Genomic DNA, 18,576 nt, shown 5'->3' with positions numbered 1-18,576 from the left:
TGGCAAATCACTATAGTTTCCCCTCAATTTTTCTGTGAACTTAAAACTTCTCTAAAAAAAAATTGTCCTAATTAAAAAAAGTTAAGTGGAGACATGAAAGTTGCAAAGACCCAATCTGACCTTCCTGAGATGGAAACTAAAATATCTGAGGTGAAAAATACAGTGGCTTAGATTAAAAGTAGATTAGACCTTACAGAAGAAAAAGTTAGTGAATTTAAACACATAGCAATAGAAATAATTCAAAGTGAAACACAGAGGAGCGGGGAGTTGGGGCGACAGAGAGAGAGAGAGAGAGAGACCTAGAGCATCAGTGGGCTGTGGGACAATTTCAAGAGGGCTAATATATATATATAAGTGGAGTCTTCAAAAGATAGGGGCATAAAAAATATTTTAAAAAATAATAGCCAAAGTTTTTCCAAATTTGAAGAAAACTGCAGACTTAGTCCCAAGTAGCTCAATAAACTCTAATCACCAGAAACACAAAGAAAACTACATCACGTCACATTATAATCAAATTGTGCAAATGAGTTAAAGAAAACAAAATCTTAAAAGCAACTTGAGGGAAAAAGACAGGCACAGAAGAACAAAAATGAGGACAACAGATTTCTCGTTGAGAACCAGAAAACAATGCAAACACAGTGGACAATGGAACAACATCTTCAAAGTAAATTTTTAAAAAAATGACATTCAGAATCATATGATCATCTCAATAGATGCAGTAAAAGCACTAGACAAAATACAACATCCATTTCTGATCAAAACTCTCAGCACACTGGAAATAGAAGATAGCTGTCTTAACTGGATAAATGGAATCTACAATAAACCTACAGCTAATATCAGAGTTAATCAAGAAAGGAATGTGTGTTCCATCTAAGAGTGGGAACAAGGCCAGGATGTCTGCTTTTATCGTTTCTATTTGGTATCATACTGGATCTCAGCCCAGGCAATAAGGCAATCAAAATTACATCAGGCTTTTTATTTTTTGTGAAAAATCATAAGCTGATTCTAAATTCATATGGAAGAAATTCAAAAGTTCTAAAATAGATAAAATAACTGAAAAAAGTAAAAAGTTGGAAGACTAACACTGCTTTTTATAGTAAGTCATAATAAGACTTATTATAAATTAAAGCTATAGTAATCAAGACTGTGTGGTATTGGCATACAGATAGATAAATAGATCAATGCAATAGAATAAATAATTCAGAAATATATCCACATGTATATGGAGAGCTGAATTTTATTAAAGGTGCAAAAGCAATTTAGCAGAGAAAGGATAGTGCTTTAAAAAAATGGTGCAGGGTCCGGCCCCGTGGCTTAGCGGTTAAGTGCCCTTGTTCCACTACTGGCGGCTCGGGTTTGGATCCCGGGCGTGTACCGAACCACAGCTTGTCCAGCCATGCTGAGGCTGCGTCCCACGTACAGCAACTAGAAGGATGTGCAACTATGACATACAACTATGTACTGGGGCTTTGGGGAAAAAAAGGAGGAGGATTGGCAATGGATGTTAGCTCAGGGCTGATCTTCCTCACAAAAAAAAAGAAAAGGTGCAGAAACCATTATATTTGCATAAATATCCACATGCAAAATAAAGAACTTAGGTATATAACTTACACCATATTAAAAAATTCCCTCAAAATGTATCATAGACCTAAATGTAAAGCATAAAACTATAAAACTTATACAAATACGAAAACAATAGGCAAAATATTTGAACACAACTAAAGATGATACATGAATAGCACATGACAAGATGCTTGAAATCATTAGTCATTAGAGAAATGCAAAATAAAACCACTATAAGATATCACTATATACATATTAAAATGGCTTAAATTTTAAAGACTGGCCTTACCAAGTGTTAGAAGGATGTGTATGACCTGGAACTCCCATACATTGGTGGTGGAAAGGTAAAATGGTACAACCACTTGGGAAAAGAGTCTTAAAAATTAAACACAAATATATGTTCCAGGTATTCCACTCTTAGGTATTTATTCGAGAGAAATGTAAACATATATCCATACAAATATTTATATGCAAGTGTTCCTAACTGCTTTATTTTTAATAGCTAAAAACTAGAAACAAACCAAATGTTTATCAACAGGTGAATGTGTAAATAAACTGTGATATTTTAATACAATAAAATGCTACCTAGCAATAAAAAGAAATGAACTATAGCTGAACTCAACCACATGGATATATCTGAAAATAGTTATACTGAATGAATGGAACCACACAAAAGGAGTGTCACCGCATGATCTATTCACATAAAATTCTATGAAATGCAAAATGAAAAATATTTTACAGCATCACAAAGCAGATCAGTGATTGCCTTGACATGTGGGGAGTTAGGAGGGATGGCTTCACGAGCACGTGAAGAACTTTTTTGGGGTGATGGATGTATTCATTATCTCGTCTGTGGGGATGGCTTCACGGAGATATACATATGTCAAAACTTAACAAATTGTACACTTTAAATATGTAGACGTTATATTTTGTCAATTTTACCTCAGTAAAACTACTTTAAAACTTTTGAATTTCCAGCTTCTCCTGAGAAACTGGAAGCTCTAGCTGCATTGCATCTGCATAATAGCAAGGCAATGGAAACTGTCTCTTTTCCAAGAGTCACTTGCGCTCAAGTATGCCATGGTCCCCGTCCTTCTCCTTCTTTGCCCTTATCCTGCTTTATTCATCTACTTAACTGCCTTAGGAATTTGAATTTATGGCTATCGATTGATTTCTTATCTTCTGTTAACAAAGTAGTATTAAAATAGTTTCTTCTATCAGTCTGAAGGGAGAAACTATCCAAATCCCTTGACTCATTCTATGGTACCCTCCGTTATTTGGTCCCAACTGATTTTCCAAACCCAATTCTTAATACTCCCTTTTATCAGTCCATATACACAAGAAACTCTATATTTCTTACACGCTATTGCCCACATTCCCATACAAGCTGGATGTGTTGGTTTTGCTTACTTAGCATGTTAACAAGATCCATATTTAAACCATTAGCAAAGAGAGAAGGAAAGAAAAGGAAAGGATTGCCTTAAAATTCTGGTAGGGATTTTCCTTTCCACCAAATGCTAATTGGAAGTCATTTTATGTTGTCCAAGAAGGAGTGGTAGAAAGAAAAGAACCCTTGACAGAAAAATGATTTCTTGCTGTTTGGTGCAAGACCTTAGAGGTTTAAAAATAAATGACCTCACAGAAAATGAGAGGTTGTTAAAGTTATCATCAACCATTTCGCCAGGATAGGCTGGTGTAGGTGTGAGGTGTCAGGTGACACCCAAAGTCTTTCTATTGTCTCTAATCATAAATCTTCAGATGCCAAGATATTGCTGAATCAAGCCTGTGAATTCCTAGCTATGTTGGGTCAACCCAAGTTATAGATCATGCTGTAATCTTTTTTTTTCTCCTGCAAAGTCACCCCAACTGTGCTACCTTTTTTGGTTTGTAATATTCTTTTTATTCACTTGCTTCACAAGATTAAGAATAAATAATAAATATTGTAAGAGTATTGAGTACATTAGTTTCACTTTTTTGTGATTTCTGCATAGATACTATTAAAATATGAGATAATTATTGCTTACATATTTTGCATGCCTGTCTTAAGTTTATTCTCAAATGTATTAATATTTGTAATAGTTTCACATAATATACTTACAAATAAAACTTCTCATCCCATACTGGATTCAAGTTTCCGAAAATGGTTTTAGTCCTTCTTTTGTTCTTTCCAACTTGAACTGTCACATATGGGTCACTCGACCCTGTTTTGTCTTTTGCCTGCAAGCCTTGTGCAGAAACCACTGAAATAAACCAAAATAAACATTTTAACATAAATATTTCCTCTGGAACAAAACCTGATAACAAAGGAAACATTTTCTATCACTTTTATCCCTAGGTTTGCAGATGCCTCTCCATTGTTTTCATTCTCATGAGCAACAAAACTTTAAAAAAATATTTAATAAAAGAATGAACACACTGAACATTGAAACTTTGACTAATATTTGCTTTTGACTGTAATGATTAGGAGTTAAATACATATACATGCACATACATATTAGCTATATACTCATATACACATTACTGTATACCTGTATAGAGAAACGAGGATGCGCATACAATATGCAAAAAGTTACACAACGTAACTCAAAAGTCTGTGATTTAAAATTTATTTATTTATTAGTTTGCTCTCAGTATTAATCAACTCAACCTAGTAAGAGAAGCGTCTTTATTTTACCTTTTAATTACAATATGAGTAAGCTAAGAGGCTTGGTAAACATTGACATAACACCTATTCACTTGCTGTTAATGTTACAAGCAACCTCAGAAGTTCAAATCAGACATCACTAAGCTCAAATTGCCTTGACTCAAGGATCAAATTAATGAGGGATATTGATCCAGGAGTAAGTAAAATGATACTCTTTTTCTCATTAAGAAAAACCGACTGAGGAGACAACTGGCTACTCTGGTAATTTATCAGTGGCAGGCAGCAACAAAGCTAATCCCCTGTAAAGCTAATCACCTGTAAACTGCAGGATATGGACAAATATATTGTAAAACAGAACCTTCTTCCTCTGGAAGAGCTTTTGATTAGAACAAGACACAGACTGAAATTACTTCAATTATCTAGTACATATTTTAGAAATTTGAAGTACCAGTTAGGCTTTGTGTCAATATTGACAAGATTGAAAAATTGTATTTATTTTACCTATAATTATTATTGGCAGTGATTTCTAAGACACGTAAAAATCTCAATGTGGGACAAAAATTTTAAAGACAACTTATTTTTACCTGTAATAGTTATTTTTGCTGACCACTTAGATGTCCCATCCAGCACACTCTGTTTGGCCGCCTTTGTGTACTGCACAAAATCTTCTTTAGAAATCTGAAACATTTCCTGAATTACTTCAAACACCTCTGGCCTGTTTTTCTCCCTGATCTTCATTCTTTCTTTCATGGCTGTAATAATGGTCTGAGTCTTGTCTTCAGCACCATGCTTAGAGCTCTTTTCTGCTGCTCCTATAATGGAAAAATCAATGGTGATGTAAATATATGCGAAGTTATTTTTTGAAGGCCCAAGAGGGAGAAAAAGAAGGAATATGAGAATGAATGAACGCTTTCATTCTGGGGAGTCAGAGCGGCTTTTTCAGAAAATATCAGAACAATCAGCCCTACGCTGAGATTCAGAACAACTAGGCCTTGCATTATTGGCCAGTAAATGGACCTCCATGATCCCTAGTTTTTTCGGTTGTATTTTTGGACTAAATCAGGAGTTGTGCAAATGTTTGGTTTAAATTTTCAAAAACAACAAAAATAAAACACAGTCAAATGTGCTGTACACCACAGATGTTTACTCAATGGGTAACCAAAACAAAACTGAGAAGTAGATTGGATATATATGACAAATGTGACTCAAAAATCAATATTTCAAATACCTGTGTTCATCCAAAGTGTCTAATTATTTTTATTGATGGAATTTATTGTAATTAGATGCTTAAGTTTTTCTTGTAAAATAAATACCGTTGTTATTTGTTACATATTGAAATATGTATAGGGTAAGATTTTACTTGGAATGAAAGTGGTTTTGTTGTTTAAAAAGGATTTGGAAAACACTGGGCTAGATGATCTGTAAGGTGCTTAATGGACCCCAGACTTGAACTCTCATTCTATGATATGGCCATAGTTTTGAACAGGTTGAATCCTCACTTTCTTCTCAAAATCCTTGTTGATTTCATTGTTTTTTATGATTGGTCTCAACATTCTGGGCATTTTTTTTTTCTAACACAAATCCTTCTGGCAGTGAAGAATTTCTCAAAGTCCATTTTTGTGTCCCTCACCTTTTCCAACTACCGGTCAGAGATTCTCGACGCTTTGTGTGGATTCTGGGTTGCTCAGTATTATACAGCAAGTAAATAGTGAACCATGATTCCAACTCTCATGGTCCCTTAGTGAAACTGAAGTGAGAAAGCAAAAGCCCATGCACCAGTGTCTGCAGGAAGGGCCGCTGCTGAAACCAAACATTTTTTGGCACAGAAACAACTGAGATATAGTTAAAAGAACAAAAAATAAAAAGCCTTTTGTTCAAGCTAGTCACTGTTTTAGTTTTCGTTTACATAACTGTAAGTATTGCCCAAATTGTATTACAATTTTTTGAAATATTACATTGAAATCGGCATACTAACATCTCATAAAATGTTTAGAGATTAAATGGAATAACTTATCTGCACAATTCCTACCACAAAGGGTAGCCTCAGTAACCTTCTTTGGCTCTAATTCTGTGTATGTTAAGCCCAATTTCAGTACAGAAGCTAAGACAAAAGAGGAAAGGTCAATTATTAACTTTGATTATAATAAATTCATATACAATTTGACAGCAGTAATTTAGTGAAAATCTTCATTTATTTGAAAGTATAACATTTGTTTTGTAAAGTGGAAGAAACACATTCATGGTAATCAAGGTGTAATTAGAGGAAACTAAAAGAGATGAATATTCTAATGGTAGAAAGAGCAGATTTCCTGTCTTAATGTTGTTTGTTTTTTAACCTTTAAGGACTTAAACCACATTTAAAAAAAGAATACTAAAAATTAATGCATCCTATTTAAGGTAATTTGAAAGGACATTCTCAATGCTCTAGTCATCTGTTAAAACAGGCCCTAGAACAGCTACACATTTGTAAATTATGCACTCTTAAGCAATTAAGCATGTTTGTAATTTATCAATAATGGCTTAACTCCACAGTGCATAATTTTTACACAGTAAAATTAGCTTAGGCTACACTAAATAGTTGCAACTACCCAATAGGCACATTTTACTTCAAATATTGGAATATTCATTAAACAAAAGGACAGTGGTGGCTTGAAAAATTTACCTGCAAGATTCAAAGTGCCCCAAAAGCTTGGCTTGTGACCGTTTTCCTAAGAATATTCAAAGGATTAGAAATGCCATAAAAATGTGACTTTCTCCCGAATTTATAAACAATTATTATTATTGTAATTATTAGTGCCCCCAAAGGCTCTAGGAAAGAATGTTAAAGTCCTGGAGAGTCAAATGTGTTTTGGGTTATTTTTCTTAATCCAGGAAGAGCCACCTGACCACCACCCACGTAATAATGTTCATTCAAGCAATAATGACTAAATTCAAAGCTAGAATGTCAAGAGATTTTTCACCCAAAGGAATCAAATCTCTGTACTTAATGACTGCCTCTTGAATTCTTTTAAAGAATTAATTAGGAAAGCTTGACAATTAGCTTTGAAATCCTTCATCAGTGCTCTCGACGTTGGAGTAGAAAATCTTCTCTAATATGTACAGACAATAGACAGACCCATAAACTGTGAAATCGCCAATCTGGGCAGAGCAGGTTAACAGAGGCTTATGTTTAAGCCTTTTATCTGTTATTTTAGAAAAAATATGTAGCTTTTTAAAAATTCTGCTTTTATAATTTTTCATCTGGAGAAAATGATTCAACTTAGATCTACTCAGTTCGGAGATACAGAGACAAATTCATAATTAATTTTTGTCACTGATCTACAAGTACTTTCCATTGCCCTATTGTTCATCAAATCCACATATCTTATTTTTCTAATGAAACTATTTCTTAAATAGTTGCAATTTGTCATGAATTTCCAGTCCTTTGGGTTTATTACTTTCCTTCAGGCTTATTCTGTTTATCTCAAAGTCATCAGAGATAAACTTAAATTTGCATTTATATGAGTTTTCCTTCAAAATGTATGGTAAAAGTTCTAGTAGTTTCACTGAAATACAGTAATATGTCAACCAGAGATCAACAATAAATGAGATCAAAAGAGATAATGCACAGTGAAAACACTTTGTAAAGTGTAATACTTTATCCAAATGGAATGCATCATTACTTTTAAAAACACTTAATTGACAGATCAGACAATACAATTATGCACAACAAAACTGCAAGAGAATTCAACCTTAAACAGAGGCCAACTTGTCTCATATGGTTCCCTTCTACATAATTTAATGGGACAGCCAATTAATTAGAACTTTTACTTTTTCTTTAATTGTTGTTACCCAAAACATATACATTTCATGTGAAATTCCCATTTTCTCTACCTTTATGTGGTGATTCGCAATTTTAGTTTGTTTCTTTCAAATAATGATCTCTATATAATGATAACTGCAGTAGTATCCCTTGGTCTCAGTCTCTTCTCTTTCCTATTTTCCTCCACAGCTATTCCAAGCGTTTCTAATCTCAAGTCACCTACTTCACTCCCATTACCCTCCGTTGTCAGCATATGATCTTGTCTCTTCCTTAACAGAAACAGAGGCTTTCTAAACTCAGTGGTCACATTTTCTCCCCTCCCCTATAGAAAAAACAAACAGCAACAACTACAACAAAACCTGATTTGTAGCATTAGATTTCTGTGGTGTAAGTACTCCTAACATTGCCGATTTCAAGCAACTGCCTCACAAAATACTTGAATATTTATTAATCACCACTGACACAGCTACCTGAGTATACATATATCCTCATGCTAGCCTGTAAAGCCAACCTCAATTAATAAAATGATTACTGTTTTTGAGTATTTAATCTGGCTCTGGGTTTAATTTAATATGTTAGGAACCTCTTGCACATTCTGACCCTACAGCCATGATCCTGGAAGAAACAAGAATAAATTCAGTGTAAAATAATAAACATGCTGTGGAATACATCTTATGAAGAGACAAAATATACCTGGCCCTTGGCTTCAGATTTGGAATTTTCAGAAAACAAAGGCTGTGTGTCCATCATTAGAAAGCAGAATTTGGTTGGCCTATACACCTCATACACTTAATAGTCAGCATAAAACAGGGCATAAGTCCAAATATAAATGGAAGAAATACATCAAGAAAATCACTTTTAAATAAGGCAAAACAGCATAGTAGCTCATGATGCTTTGGGTATAGAAGGAGACAGTTTTGTGCGCAAACCCTGATTTGCTACTTACTAACCATTTGAAATTGGACTAGTTACTTTATCTCCGTAAGCTTTAGTCTCCTCATCTGATACACAAAAGGAAATAATAGTAGTGTCTTCCTTAACAGGGTCTTGTAAGGATTAAAGGAGATAATGCAAATAGTTTCAATAACTGAACAAGTACAAGGATTTCAGAATGTCAAAAAGATGAAGATATAAGCATTTATTAAAGAATTTCACATTAACAAGGAACTTTAGGGTTTTGAGTTTCATGATTCCTTGATCTGTGAAGTAACTTTCTGAAACCCCTTCCATGGAAAGTGCCACATCCACTGTATGCCATGTGCTAAACGCTTTACAGCTATTTGTTAGATGGGAGCCAGTGAGGTGCTTGAGGATAAAAGAAAACAGAGTTCAAAGAAGCTAGAAGAAATTATTATTTTTATTTTTTACATCTATAAATCCTTACCCGCATTTGAGGCTGGTGAACCCAAAGGAGGTAGATGGTTAACATGCATGGAAAGCTTGCAGAGGGTCTGATACTGAGGCGTTTCTTTCTCTAGGAGTCTCTAGCATGAGAAACTTGATTGCTTTTCTTTTCTTTCCCAGTAAAATCAGGTAGGTGGGCCTGCTTTTGGTGCCTCTCTGTTTCGTTTCCCATGAAATCATGTAGTTGGCACGTAGTTGGCATGTAGTTGGCATTTGCTACCCTTTCCCTTTAGTTGCTTTATATCCAAGACAATCTTAACCCTCCTCTTTTAACGTCTTCAGTCTTTTCAAGGAGCAGACTTGCAACTCCCCCAGTCTTCAAGTCAGCCGCCTCCTCTTTCTTATAAAATCAAAGCTACACACTACACGATTTCTTACAAACAACAAAGCACTGACGTTTAACAGAAGGATAATTGGAGGAGCACAGACCTAGCATAGCATCATCTCCCACTCTCGCAGGTGGCCCATCTCCGACAGTGGGCAGGTAACCCCCTTTCAAAGAATTGCCACCTTTTACAAAGTGATTTCACTGTCAGTGGGCGTGGGTTCAAAAACAAACAGCAAAAATCCGCCTTTCCTCCTCCTCCACCCATAACACACCCACCATATTCAGTTGTCCCGTTATTGGCAAATGCAAACTTTTAGAAAAAAGTTTGGAAAGATTTGCATATTAAAAGAAGACAAAATCGGTAACGCACTCTCACAACTGTATGTCAAAGCTATTACATCTCATGAGCAATATCTAGATACACTCTCAAAATTCCCCAGTCATTTCAGAGTCAAAAACTATTTATAAGGATTAGGGGAACAAATCAATTGTTAAAAAAAATATATAAGTGCTTAATTTCAAAAATATTTTTACTACGTAAGGAAAAAAAGAAGAAAACAAGGGAGAGATGGAAAGAGGAAAGATCTTTTTGTTCTTGTCACTTTTAGTTACATAGATTTCTTCATGTCCTTTTCAAAAAAACAATGAAAGAAGATAAAACAAAGAAAAACTTCAACACGAGATTTCTTTCTATTTCTCTTTTCTTAAATAGCCTCTGAGAGAATCTTGGCTGACACTTACAGCTAGTTCACAGTGTTGGAAGCTGACCTGGCGCTCACAGCCAGACCACGTAGTCCTCCTGGTGGACATGAGCAAGCTCACAGACAGCAACCTCACAGGTGGTCACTCTGTGACAGTATGGAAGTGAGACAAACTAGTCTACTTTATAATTTTGTCTAAGCACAGATGAAAACAAGGTCACTGTACAAACCACAAAATACTAAACATCCCCTTTCCTAACTATTGTCATTTACCCCTGTTTCTTTACTAAATATAGCCATCAGCCTCACTCTAGTCTGCCCTCCTTGCAGATAAGATTTTTTTACATACACAGTCATAGAATTGTCCTCACTTCAAGACAACACCCAAGCCAGAGCAAACCTCTGCTTTCTAACACCCTCTTACCGAGACGTCCTATGGTTTACCCTGGTATGCATTCCCCTTTGTAGAAACCGATAATAAACCGAACTTTTAAAACTACGGATGTGTTCCTGGTGGTCTTTAGCTGGAGGGCATAGACAAGTATTATTAACTCTTTTCACATATGTGGAAAATGAGGCTCAGAGAGGTTTTGAAAATTCCAGTGGTGGTAGGATTAGAAACCATATCTTTCTCAAATAGCACAGGACTATGATATATAAAGATGTAGATATATGTCCATTGCTTATGTTATTTTGACTTCTTCTATGGCGTTATGTAAGGCATACTCACTCTTTTTGTCCCCCTACAGAAGCCTACCCTATCATCTGAAAATGCTCCATTACTAGTTGATTCCTTTGGGTTAAGAAATTAACCATTGTATTAAAGTAACTTAACTATTGATTCCACTTTTATCCAAATTAACTTATCAAATCATTTCCTCCTTAGTGTTGTTGAAAAGTCAATTCAAGAAGTACGTTGTGATGGGTGTATACTCCAAGTTTGGTGAGTTGGCCATAGAGGACAGGCCATGAGGAGTCATCATAACAGGAAGCTCTGTGAAGCCAAAGTCTGGGCAGCATAGACTGTCTAAAAGACAGGGGTACCAGATAGGAAAGTGGAGAAGTACAAAAAATAAAATTCAACAACTTTCCATTTTTTCCCTTAGAGTCAACTTTGTATATTTCTTTATAAATTAGGAGAAGACACTAGGCTGGGAGTTCAGAGACCTGGGTTCTAACCCACTTATAACATCCACTTAATTCTTTTTTACAAGATACTATATTCTCTGGACTCAGTGAAGTCAGTAGATTGGGTTCTCCAACCCACTGATCTCAAAGTCTCCCCTAAAAAATCTACGGTTCTACTGAAGAATGATCTTTAAATCATTACATGCTATTTCTCACTGCAGTTCTCATGCCCTCATTTGTTGCTTAACCAACATTTATTAGGCAACTAACTGTGCTTAAATGTGGGCTAAGTTCTGGGGAAAAAAAGACTCTGCTCTCCACCCTATGGCAGGGGGCACACAGAATCCTTCTTCAAAGTTTCCTGAGTATTCACTATGCAAGTATATTTTGTTTAGCTGCTGTTGAAAGAGTAGAATGTCAAAAGTTTCCAAGATATGTGTTCACATCTATTCATCTAAGATAAGTTTTAGAAAATACGTTTGAGTCCAAAGACAACATTGATTACTTTCTTTTGAGCTCAGAAAGCCCAGAATAAAGCTCCCATCCACAATAGCTGCTCAATATATACAAATCACTGACTATCGTAAGACATCACGGTTGCAAAATGTGGTAATACGAATACAGAATAAAGAGAATCAGTATCTAGTTTGCAGACAGGAGTGCACTAACCATATTTTGTTAACGTTACAAATTTGCGATGGCTAATAATGAGGATACATAAGCTTAACATAATGTTAGTAGGAAACACACAGAACAAAAGAACACATCTAACAAAATGCTCCTTCCTGAACTTTTGGTGAACTACTTTCTGTTCTAGTGCGGGTACTTGAAATTTCCAGTTAGGAATTAAAATTAGGCAGAATGTTTATTCTGGGATTATCCCAGTGGGCCTCTGGGATTCCTTCTTTGGAGAAGTGTAAGGTAGTACAGGCCAACAGAGTTAAGGACCACGATTATTTGCATATTTTTTCCAATTTCTAAAGTTGTCTCTTTTCTACTTTGAAAAGATAACAAGGAAAATGCTTTACACATGATCTCTCTCTACGTGTGTCTCACTCTGCGTACAACCTCATCCCAGCCAACACATCGTTTTTTACTAGTTTAAAACTGCTACCATAACTGTCATGGCAAGTTCCTTATATTAACATCATTCAGGGTCACAAACGGCTCCTCCATTAGCTACAATTCAATTCTTCCACCACCAAATGCTATTTCCAAAAAAGAATGAAATGCCTTTTTTAAATAGCAGGACACAATTGAGTTAATTAAAGAAAAATCAGGTGGACTCTGGCTACTGCCACTGGCCTGGAACTGAGAGGGGAAGGATAAATCAGTTCCCTTTTCTCAGTGATTAATCTTTCTGTTTCCCTTTGCTCTTCTCTGGTTCTATCTACCACTCTACATGGCCGTCAGCCTTGGGCCAGGAAGGCTGTAAAGTGTAGGAAGCACCACCAAGTAAAATCAGCTAGACAAGAGCTGAGATGAGGCTGTTTGGGGAACTTGATATTTCCATGCACCTCTGATCCTGCAGGGAAGTTCTGGAGCAATGAGTGGGATCTTACAGTCACCTGACCTGATTTCACTCGACTGCAAGTGTGTAAGTCACAGACCCAACACTTGAAGGGAAGGAAATACCAAACTCAAGTCAATTTGAAGTAACTGTAATACTCTCTCTTTTGCATGAGTCATGGTCAGACCACATGTGTTTTTTTTTTCCTTTTGTTTTTTTCTGAGTGTGTATGTGTATGTTAATAGACTGCATAACTTCAGAAAAGGATTAGCAAAATAATGAGGGTTTTAGACCCTCAGACCTGAAGAAGACTATCATTTGCAAGTTTTTGAAAAACTGTCATATACAATGGAAGTCAGTTTATTAAATATTTTCTCCAGAGGTAAGATTTGGCTTAAAGAAAGCCAAATCTAGAAGTTACTAGGAGGCAGGTCTTGGTTCAAATTTTAAGATATAAGCTAGAATTTTCTAATGATGAATCAAGCTGCCTGTGAAGGTGTCAAATTTTCCCTGGAGATGTTTAAACAGAGATTGAATGACCATTTTGAGAAGGAAATCATAGAATATCCTTATATCTATAGGAGGCTGCATTAGCTATATCTTCCAACTCCGATTTTTCTTAACTTTTTATTCTCTCCTTTTCTTCCAATATTGGCATGCATGGAAGCATTTTACACAAGTTGTCACCATTGCAAATTTCTTGATTAAAGCAATAAAAAGAAATTTCTTAAGGAAATGTCACTGATGCTGCAGGGAGAATTTCAAATTTTATTTATAGTTGTTGTGGAAAGTAGTAAAGTTGAATTGATATACTTGCAAAATCTCTTTCTGTTTGGTGTGAGTGTTGACATTAGGGAAAAAGGAAGGAGGTAATATTAAAGAAAATACCCCCTTCTTGGGACATACATACCCACCTTTATTTTTCTGCACTATTTTTGATTGTTCTAATTTACATGTGCATTTTAATGAATAACCTCAATGAAAAATTGCCTAATTTATTTGACCAATATCAAATAATACATGCTGTCTTGAGAAATGGAAATAGATTATGAAAATGTTTCTAAAGTTTAATGAATGGGTGGCATCTCTCTTCTCTAAAAGACTGAAAAAATGAACGCGTTTCTTAGGTATGATCGGCATCATTTTTTTCTTTAAGGGATTCAAGCCATTTATTTCTAGATGGCAATATTTTTCCTATCTGTATTCTTAAATGTCACTGCCCTAATATGCTTATTTCTTAAGAAGCCTGTTTACAATTCATTTTTTAAACAAGTGAACTGAATTTTAATTAGATTATGAGATTTTGCAAGTAAATTGGCTGAGTAATATTGAGTCAATCCCCCTTCCTTTTAAGCAGTTATTCCTAAATATACATTTTATTTTTCAAAGAACAGATGCTACCTATTTTGATTTTTAAAAATGCATTCACTACGGGGCTGGCCCGGTGGCGCAAGCAGTTAAGTGCCTGCGCTCAGCTGTGACGGCCCAGGGTTCGCCGGTTCAGATCCGGGGTGCGCACTGACCCACTGCTTGGCAAGCCACGCTGTGGCGGCGTCCCATATAGAGTGGAAGAAGATATGCATGGACGTTAGCCCAGGGCCAGTCTTCCTCAGCAAAAAAAAGAGGAGGATTGGCAGATGTTAGCACAGGGCTGATCTCCTCACAAAAAAGAAAAATGCATTCACCACTATTAACAGCCTCTATCTGAACTGATTGTATAGGGAAAATATCAATCAGATAGAAAAAACTGTAGAATGTGTGTGACTTACTGCAAAAACCAGCTGTGGTAAAATTTCTGATTTAATCTTTATTTTGACATTTTTCTTGGTTCCCTTTCAATTTTAGGCGACCCATGCACCTTACATTGATTGTATTTATATAAACAATAAACAGAGGCGACAATATTTAAGTGAAAAAAATATATTATTTGCAAACAAAAATCCATGCTTAAATAGATTGCTTTGTCAATTTTTTTAGTAATTTAAGGTCAGCAGATATGATGAAACAAATGCAACAGTGAAAAGTCAACAATATGTATTTTGGAGTATGATGTTTTGACATTTCTGGACCTAATCAAAGTATCAGTACAAAGGAGTTTTTTGGAAATGGAAAATTTAAGATAAGTTGTCATGAAGGTCAAAGTGACATGTACTTATTCAGAAGTGTGAAAGGATGGGGAGGCCATTAATATTCCTTGAGCGTCTACTATGCGCCTGAGTCTTAGCAGAGACTATTTCATTTAGTCTTCCCAACAACCCTCTGGGATAAATTTTATTATGCCTATTTATTTGGTGGAGGAAAATGAAGCACTGGGAAGTTGAAAAACTTGCCAAGGTTACATATCTAGTAAGTTGAATTTGTCTGACATTCAAACACAAGACCTCCCAATTCCAAGGCCTGTGCGGGGGCTGAAGAAGAATATGGCTCCCTGATGCAGGCACCTCAGTGTCTTGGAAAAGAATTCCACTTGCTGTAATCACAGCGGTGTACCTTAGCCCCTGTTTGAGGAACAGGACTTCAACATATTCCCACTTATCACATGGGGCTATTATGAGGTAAGAGTGAGAAAATAGATTGGAAGTCACTTTGAAGTTTTCTACTTGATGAGAGTGCGATTGCACTCCAGGTACTCATTCTGAGGAATCTGCAGGTATCGAGTTCAACACTATAGGAATGCATAATTAACGATATGACTTGATGGGTAGCATGTGTATCTTTGTGTAGCGGTAGCAGGGAGTGGGTAGGATTCGTTGAAAACAGCAAGAGTTGAAGAGGTCTAACCCGAAGATATACAGGATAAGGCAGGCTCTGCATACCCACTTCTTCAGCCTAACCGAGTACTCACTCTGCAAACAGTCAGCGTTCAGGAGGTCCTGACACTTTTCGTGGCATTTCACTCCACACTCCAGACACTTCATGCCTTGCCGGGCAATGCCCCACAGGAGCCCTTCACACTCGTAACAGTAGGTAGGTGTTGTAGCCGTCCAGACCTCAAAATTGTGTGGGGTGGTGGAGGACATGGGGTAGATCAAAGCCTGCAAGGTCTTCTTGAAGACATGTATTTTCTGTGAAGAAGAGAGAAGTTACCAACACAAGCCAAGTCAGCGGATTTGAAAAACAGCAGATTTGATAACACAAACCATTTTATCACTTTTCCCTGAAAATGCTATTTTGAGAGAGTCCCTTGATTACTGATTTAAGTGCTGACAGTAAGCACAATAACTCAGCTCACTCATTCTTCTGTCAGTGTTCTAGGGCCCAATTTAATTATTGGAGTACAAAGAACTCCCTCATCTTCTGGATTGGACTGGGCTCCGCTGTTGTGCAAGCTTCTTCTATAGCAGTGTACAGCTCTGATTACTTGATAATGTCTATGTCCTTGCTATACTGCAAACTCCAAGAAGGAAAGGATGATGAACATCTTGCTCAAAGCTTTATCAACCCTCAGAGGCTATCCTAGTCTCTGGCTTGAGATAGGTGCTCTGAAAACAATTAAAAAATAAATTTATATTACCATCCTTGGTTTTAGTTGATTCTTGGTAAAACTGTGAAGTAGATGGAAAGTATTTTCAATTCTGACCCTAGAAACATCCCCACCCCTCTTTCGTATCATACCCAGGTCTATCTTCCCTGGCTCTGTACCCTCCCTGACACTTCAACTCTCCCCAGCCCCAATGTAGGCTTCTTCTATAGTTCTTTCTGCAGGGGGCTGCTTTCATCACCTATCCTGTAGGAAGGAGCTCATCAACTAATTCAAAAGAAAACATTGGTAGTAGATAAAGGTTAAATGTGGCATGGTGATTTATATTTTAAAGGGTAATCATTTTTAACAGCACACGGAAGGACTTTCTAATGACAAGCCATTGGTGGGGTGGACAATTCCACTGAACGAGTAGCCAGGAGACCTCAGTTCCTTAGGATAGGCCCGATCACACGACATTTAAAATGGGCTTCTTTAGGCAGGAGCTGTCTGCCATATTTCTCTCTTTAGTGCCTAAATAGTGCCTATCATTGTCTCTGGCACATAATAAGGGTGCAATACACTTTTTGTGAAATGAATCTATGTTCTGCCACTTAAAAGTCTTGTTATCTACAGAGAGACTAGGTCTCTAAGCCTCACTTTCCTCCTTTACTATCTACGTTATTATTTTGAAGATCAAATTGTATGGTGGTAACGAAAGCATTCCATAGACTTCAAAACACCACATAAATACTAAGTATTAGTATTGATAGTGGATTTTCAAGAAACAACCATAGGCTGATAGAAAAGAGACTTGTCTGGATGAGTCCTTCTCTATGCTTCTCATATCCCACTTTGCAGGTGACTTCCTGAGAGAAAGACTAGCACTCTCTGAGGTTACATTCACAGATAATTTCACACAACTCCCTGATGCATAATGAATGAATATTTACATAAATCCTGTAGGAGCCTAGCTGATAAGTAATGCTAGAAGGGAAACATTTATATTTTGCATTAATCACTCTTAAATTTCACAGTGTTGAAATGGCCAACCTTCCATTATTTTATAATTCCACCATATGGTGACAGTGTATTTCCCTTTGTTAGTACATTCTCCTCATTATGTGTTTTCCCAGAATATGTTTGGTAATGGTCCTGGGGGGGGTTCCCTGCCAGGGAGTTAAGCTTTATTAAAAATTTTTTTTTTATCTTTTCAACAGCCAGATCCAGCCTTGCTACTACAGAAGGGTCTAATCAAATCTCTTTATACTTCGAGTGATTCTACCAAGCAGTACTATGAACAAATATGAGAATTACTCAAATGGGGTATTTCCAGACAGAACAACTGGATCTACGACTTTTCAATAAAGATAGCCTGAGCAAAGTAAATCTCTTGGCTTCATTTCATAATGAAGATGTCTTGTCTTGCAAAGAACTATTGAGATTTCTTTTTAGTTCTTTTTAGGAGCATGTATTATTCATCTTTGCTTCCCCTTTACTGCCTACCAAAGTGGGTATCTTCAATATCATTAAAGTGAATTGGATGATTCTTGGCATAACAGATTTTCCATCAGCATTCCATAGAGAGTTTCCTGTTCTAGCTGGGCTGTGGGGCATAGGGTGTGTGTGTCTATGTGTTTAATATAGCATTTTTGGTTTAGCAAAAAAAGAATAAGGAAGGAATTTAGTTATATTTGCATTTGCATCAGGTAATTTGTTGTTTGCCTTAGTAGGGGAAAAATAACAATTCTAACTCAGTGAAACACTAGGTGGGACTAGAGCAGAGTCTGCTACTGAACACAGGAAAAGTAAGAAATACGTATGAACTTCAAAAGCAGAGATGGGCAAGGGGTTGTTTTTGAACATGAATTTATCCATATAGTTTAAGATTAATTAAATTATTGATACATATTATCTAATCTCCTACATCCTTTTTTTTAATTGAATTCAAGTGATATACAGTCAGTCCTCTAAATCTTTAGGCTATAGAAATAATACATATAAAGAACATTTGCTAAAAAATTAAACAGGATGGA

The 18,576-nt window shown here is 36.2% G+C and overlaps 1 protein-coding gene across 2 annotated transcripts in view; it reads right to left on the bottom strand.

The window, feature by feature from the left end:
* UNC13C (unc-13 homolog C) overlaps positions 1-18,576 on the bottom strand; it is a 590,924-nt gene that overhangs the window by 321,918 nt on the left and 250,430 nt on the right. For both annotated transcript variants that reach the window (XM_058541619.1, XM_058541618.1), the window contains 3 exons: positions 15,926-16,145; positions 4,792-5,019; positions 3,662-3,803 (listed from right to left, as the gene is read on the bottom strand). In XM_058541619.1, coding sequence (XP_058397602.1) covers positions 3,662-3,803; positions 4,792-5,019; positions 15,926-16,145 — 590 coding nt within the window. The remainder of the gene's footprint in view (positions 1-3,661; positions 3,804-4,791; positions 5,020-15,925; positions 16,146-18,576) is intronic.

This window comes from Diceros bicornis, chromosome 5 (genome assembly GCF_020826845.1).
Source record: "Diceros bicornis minor isolate mBicDic1 chromosome 5, mDicBic1.mat.cur, whole genome shotgun sequence".
In the NCBI taxonomy this organism is placed as follows: Eukaryota; Metazoa; Chordata; class Mammalia; order Perissodactyla; family Rhinocerotidae; genus Diceros; species Diceros bicornis.
The sequence above is the reverse complement of the archived record's forward strand: the minus strand, read 5'-3'. Positions and strand labels throughout refer to the sequence as shown.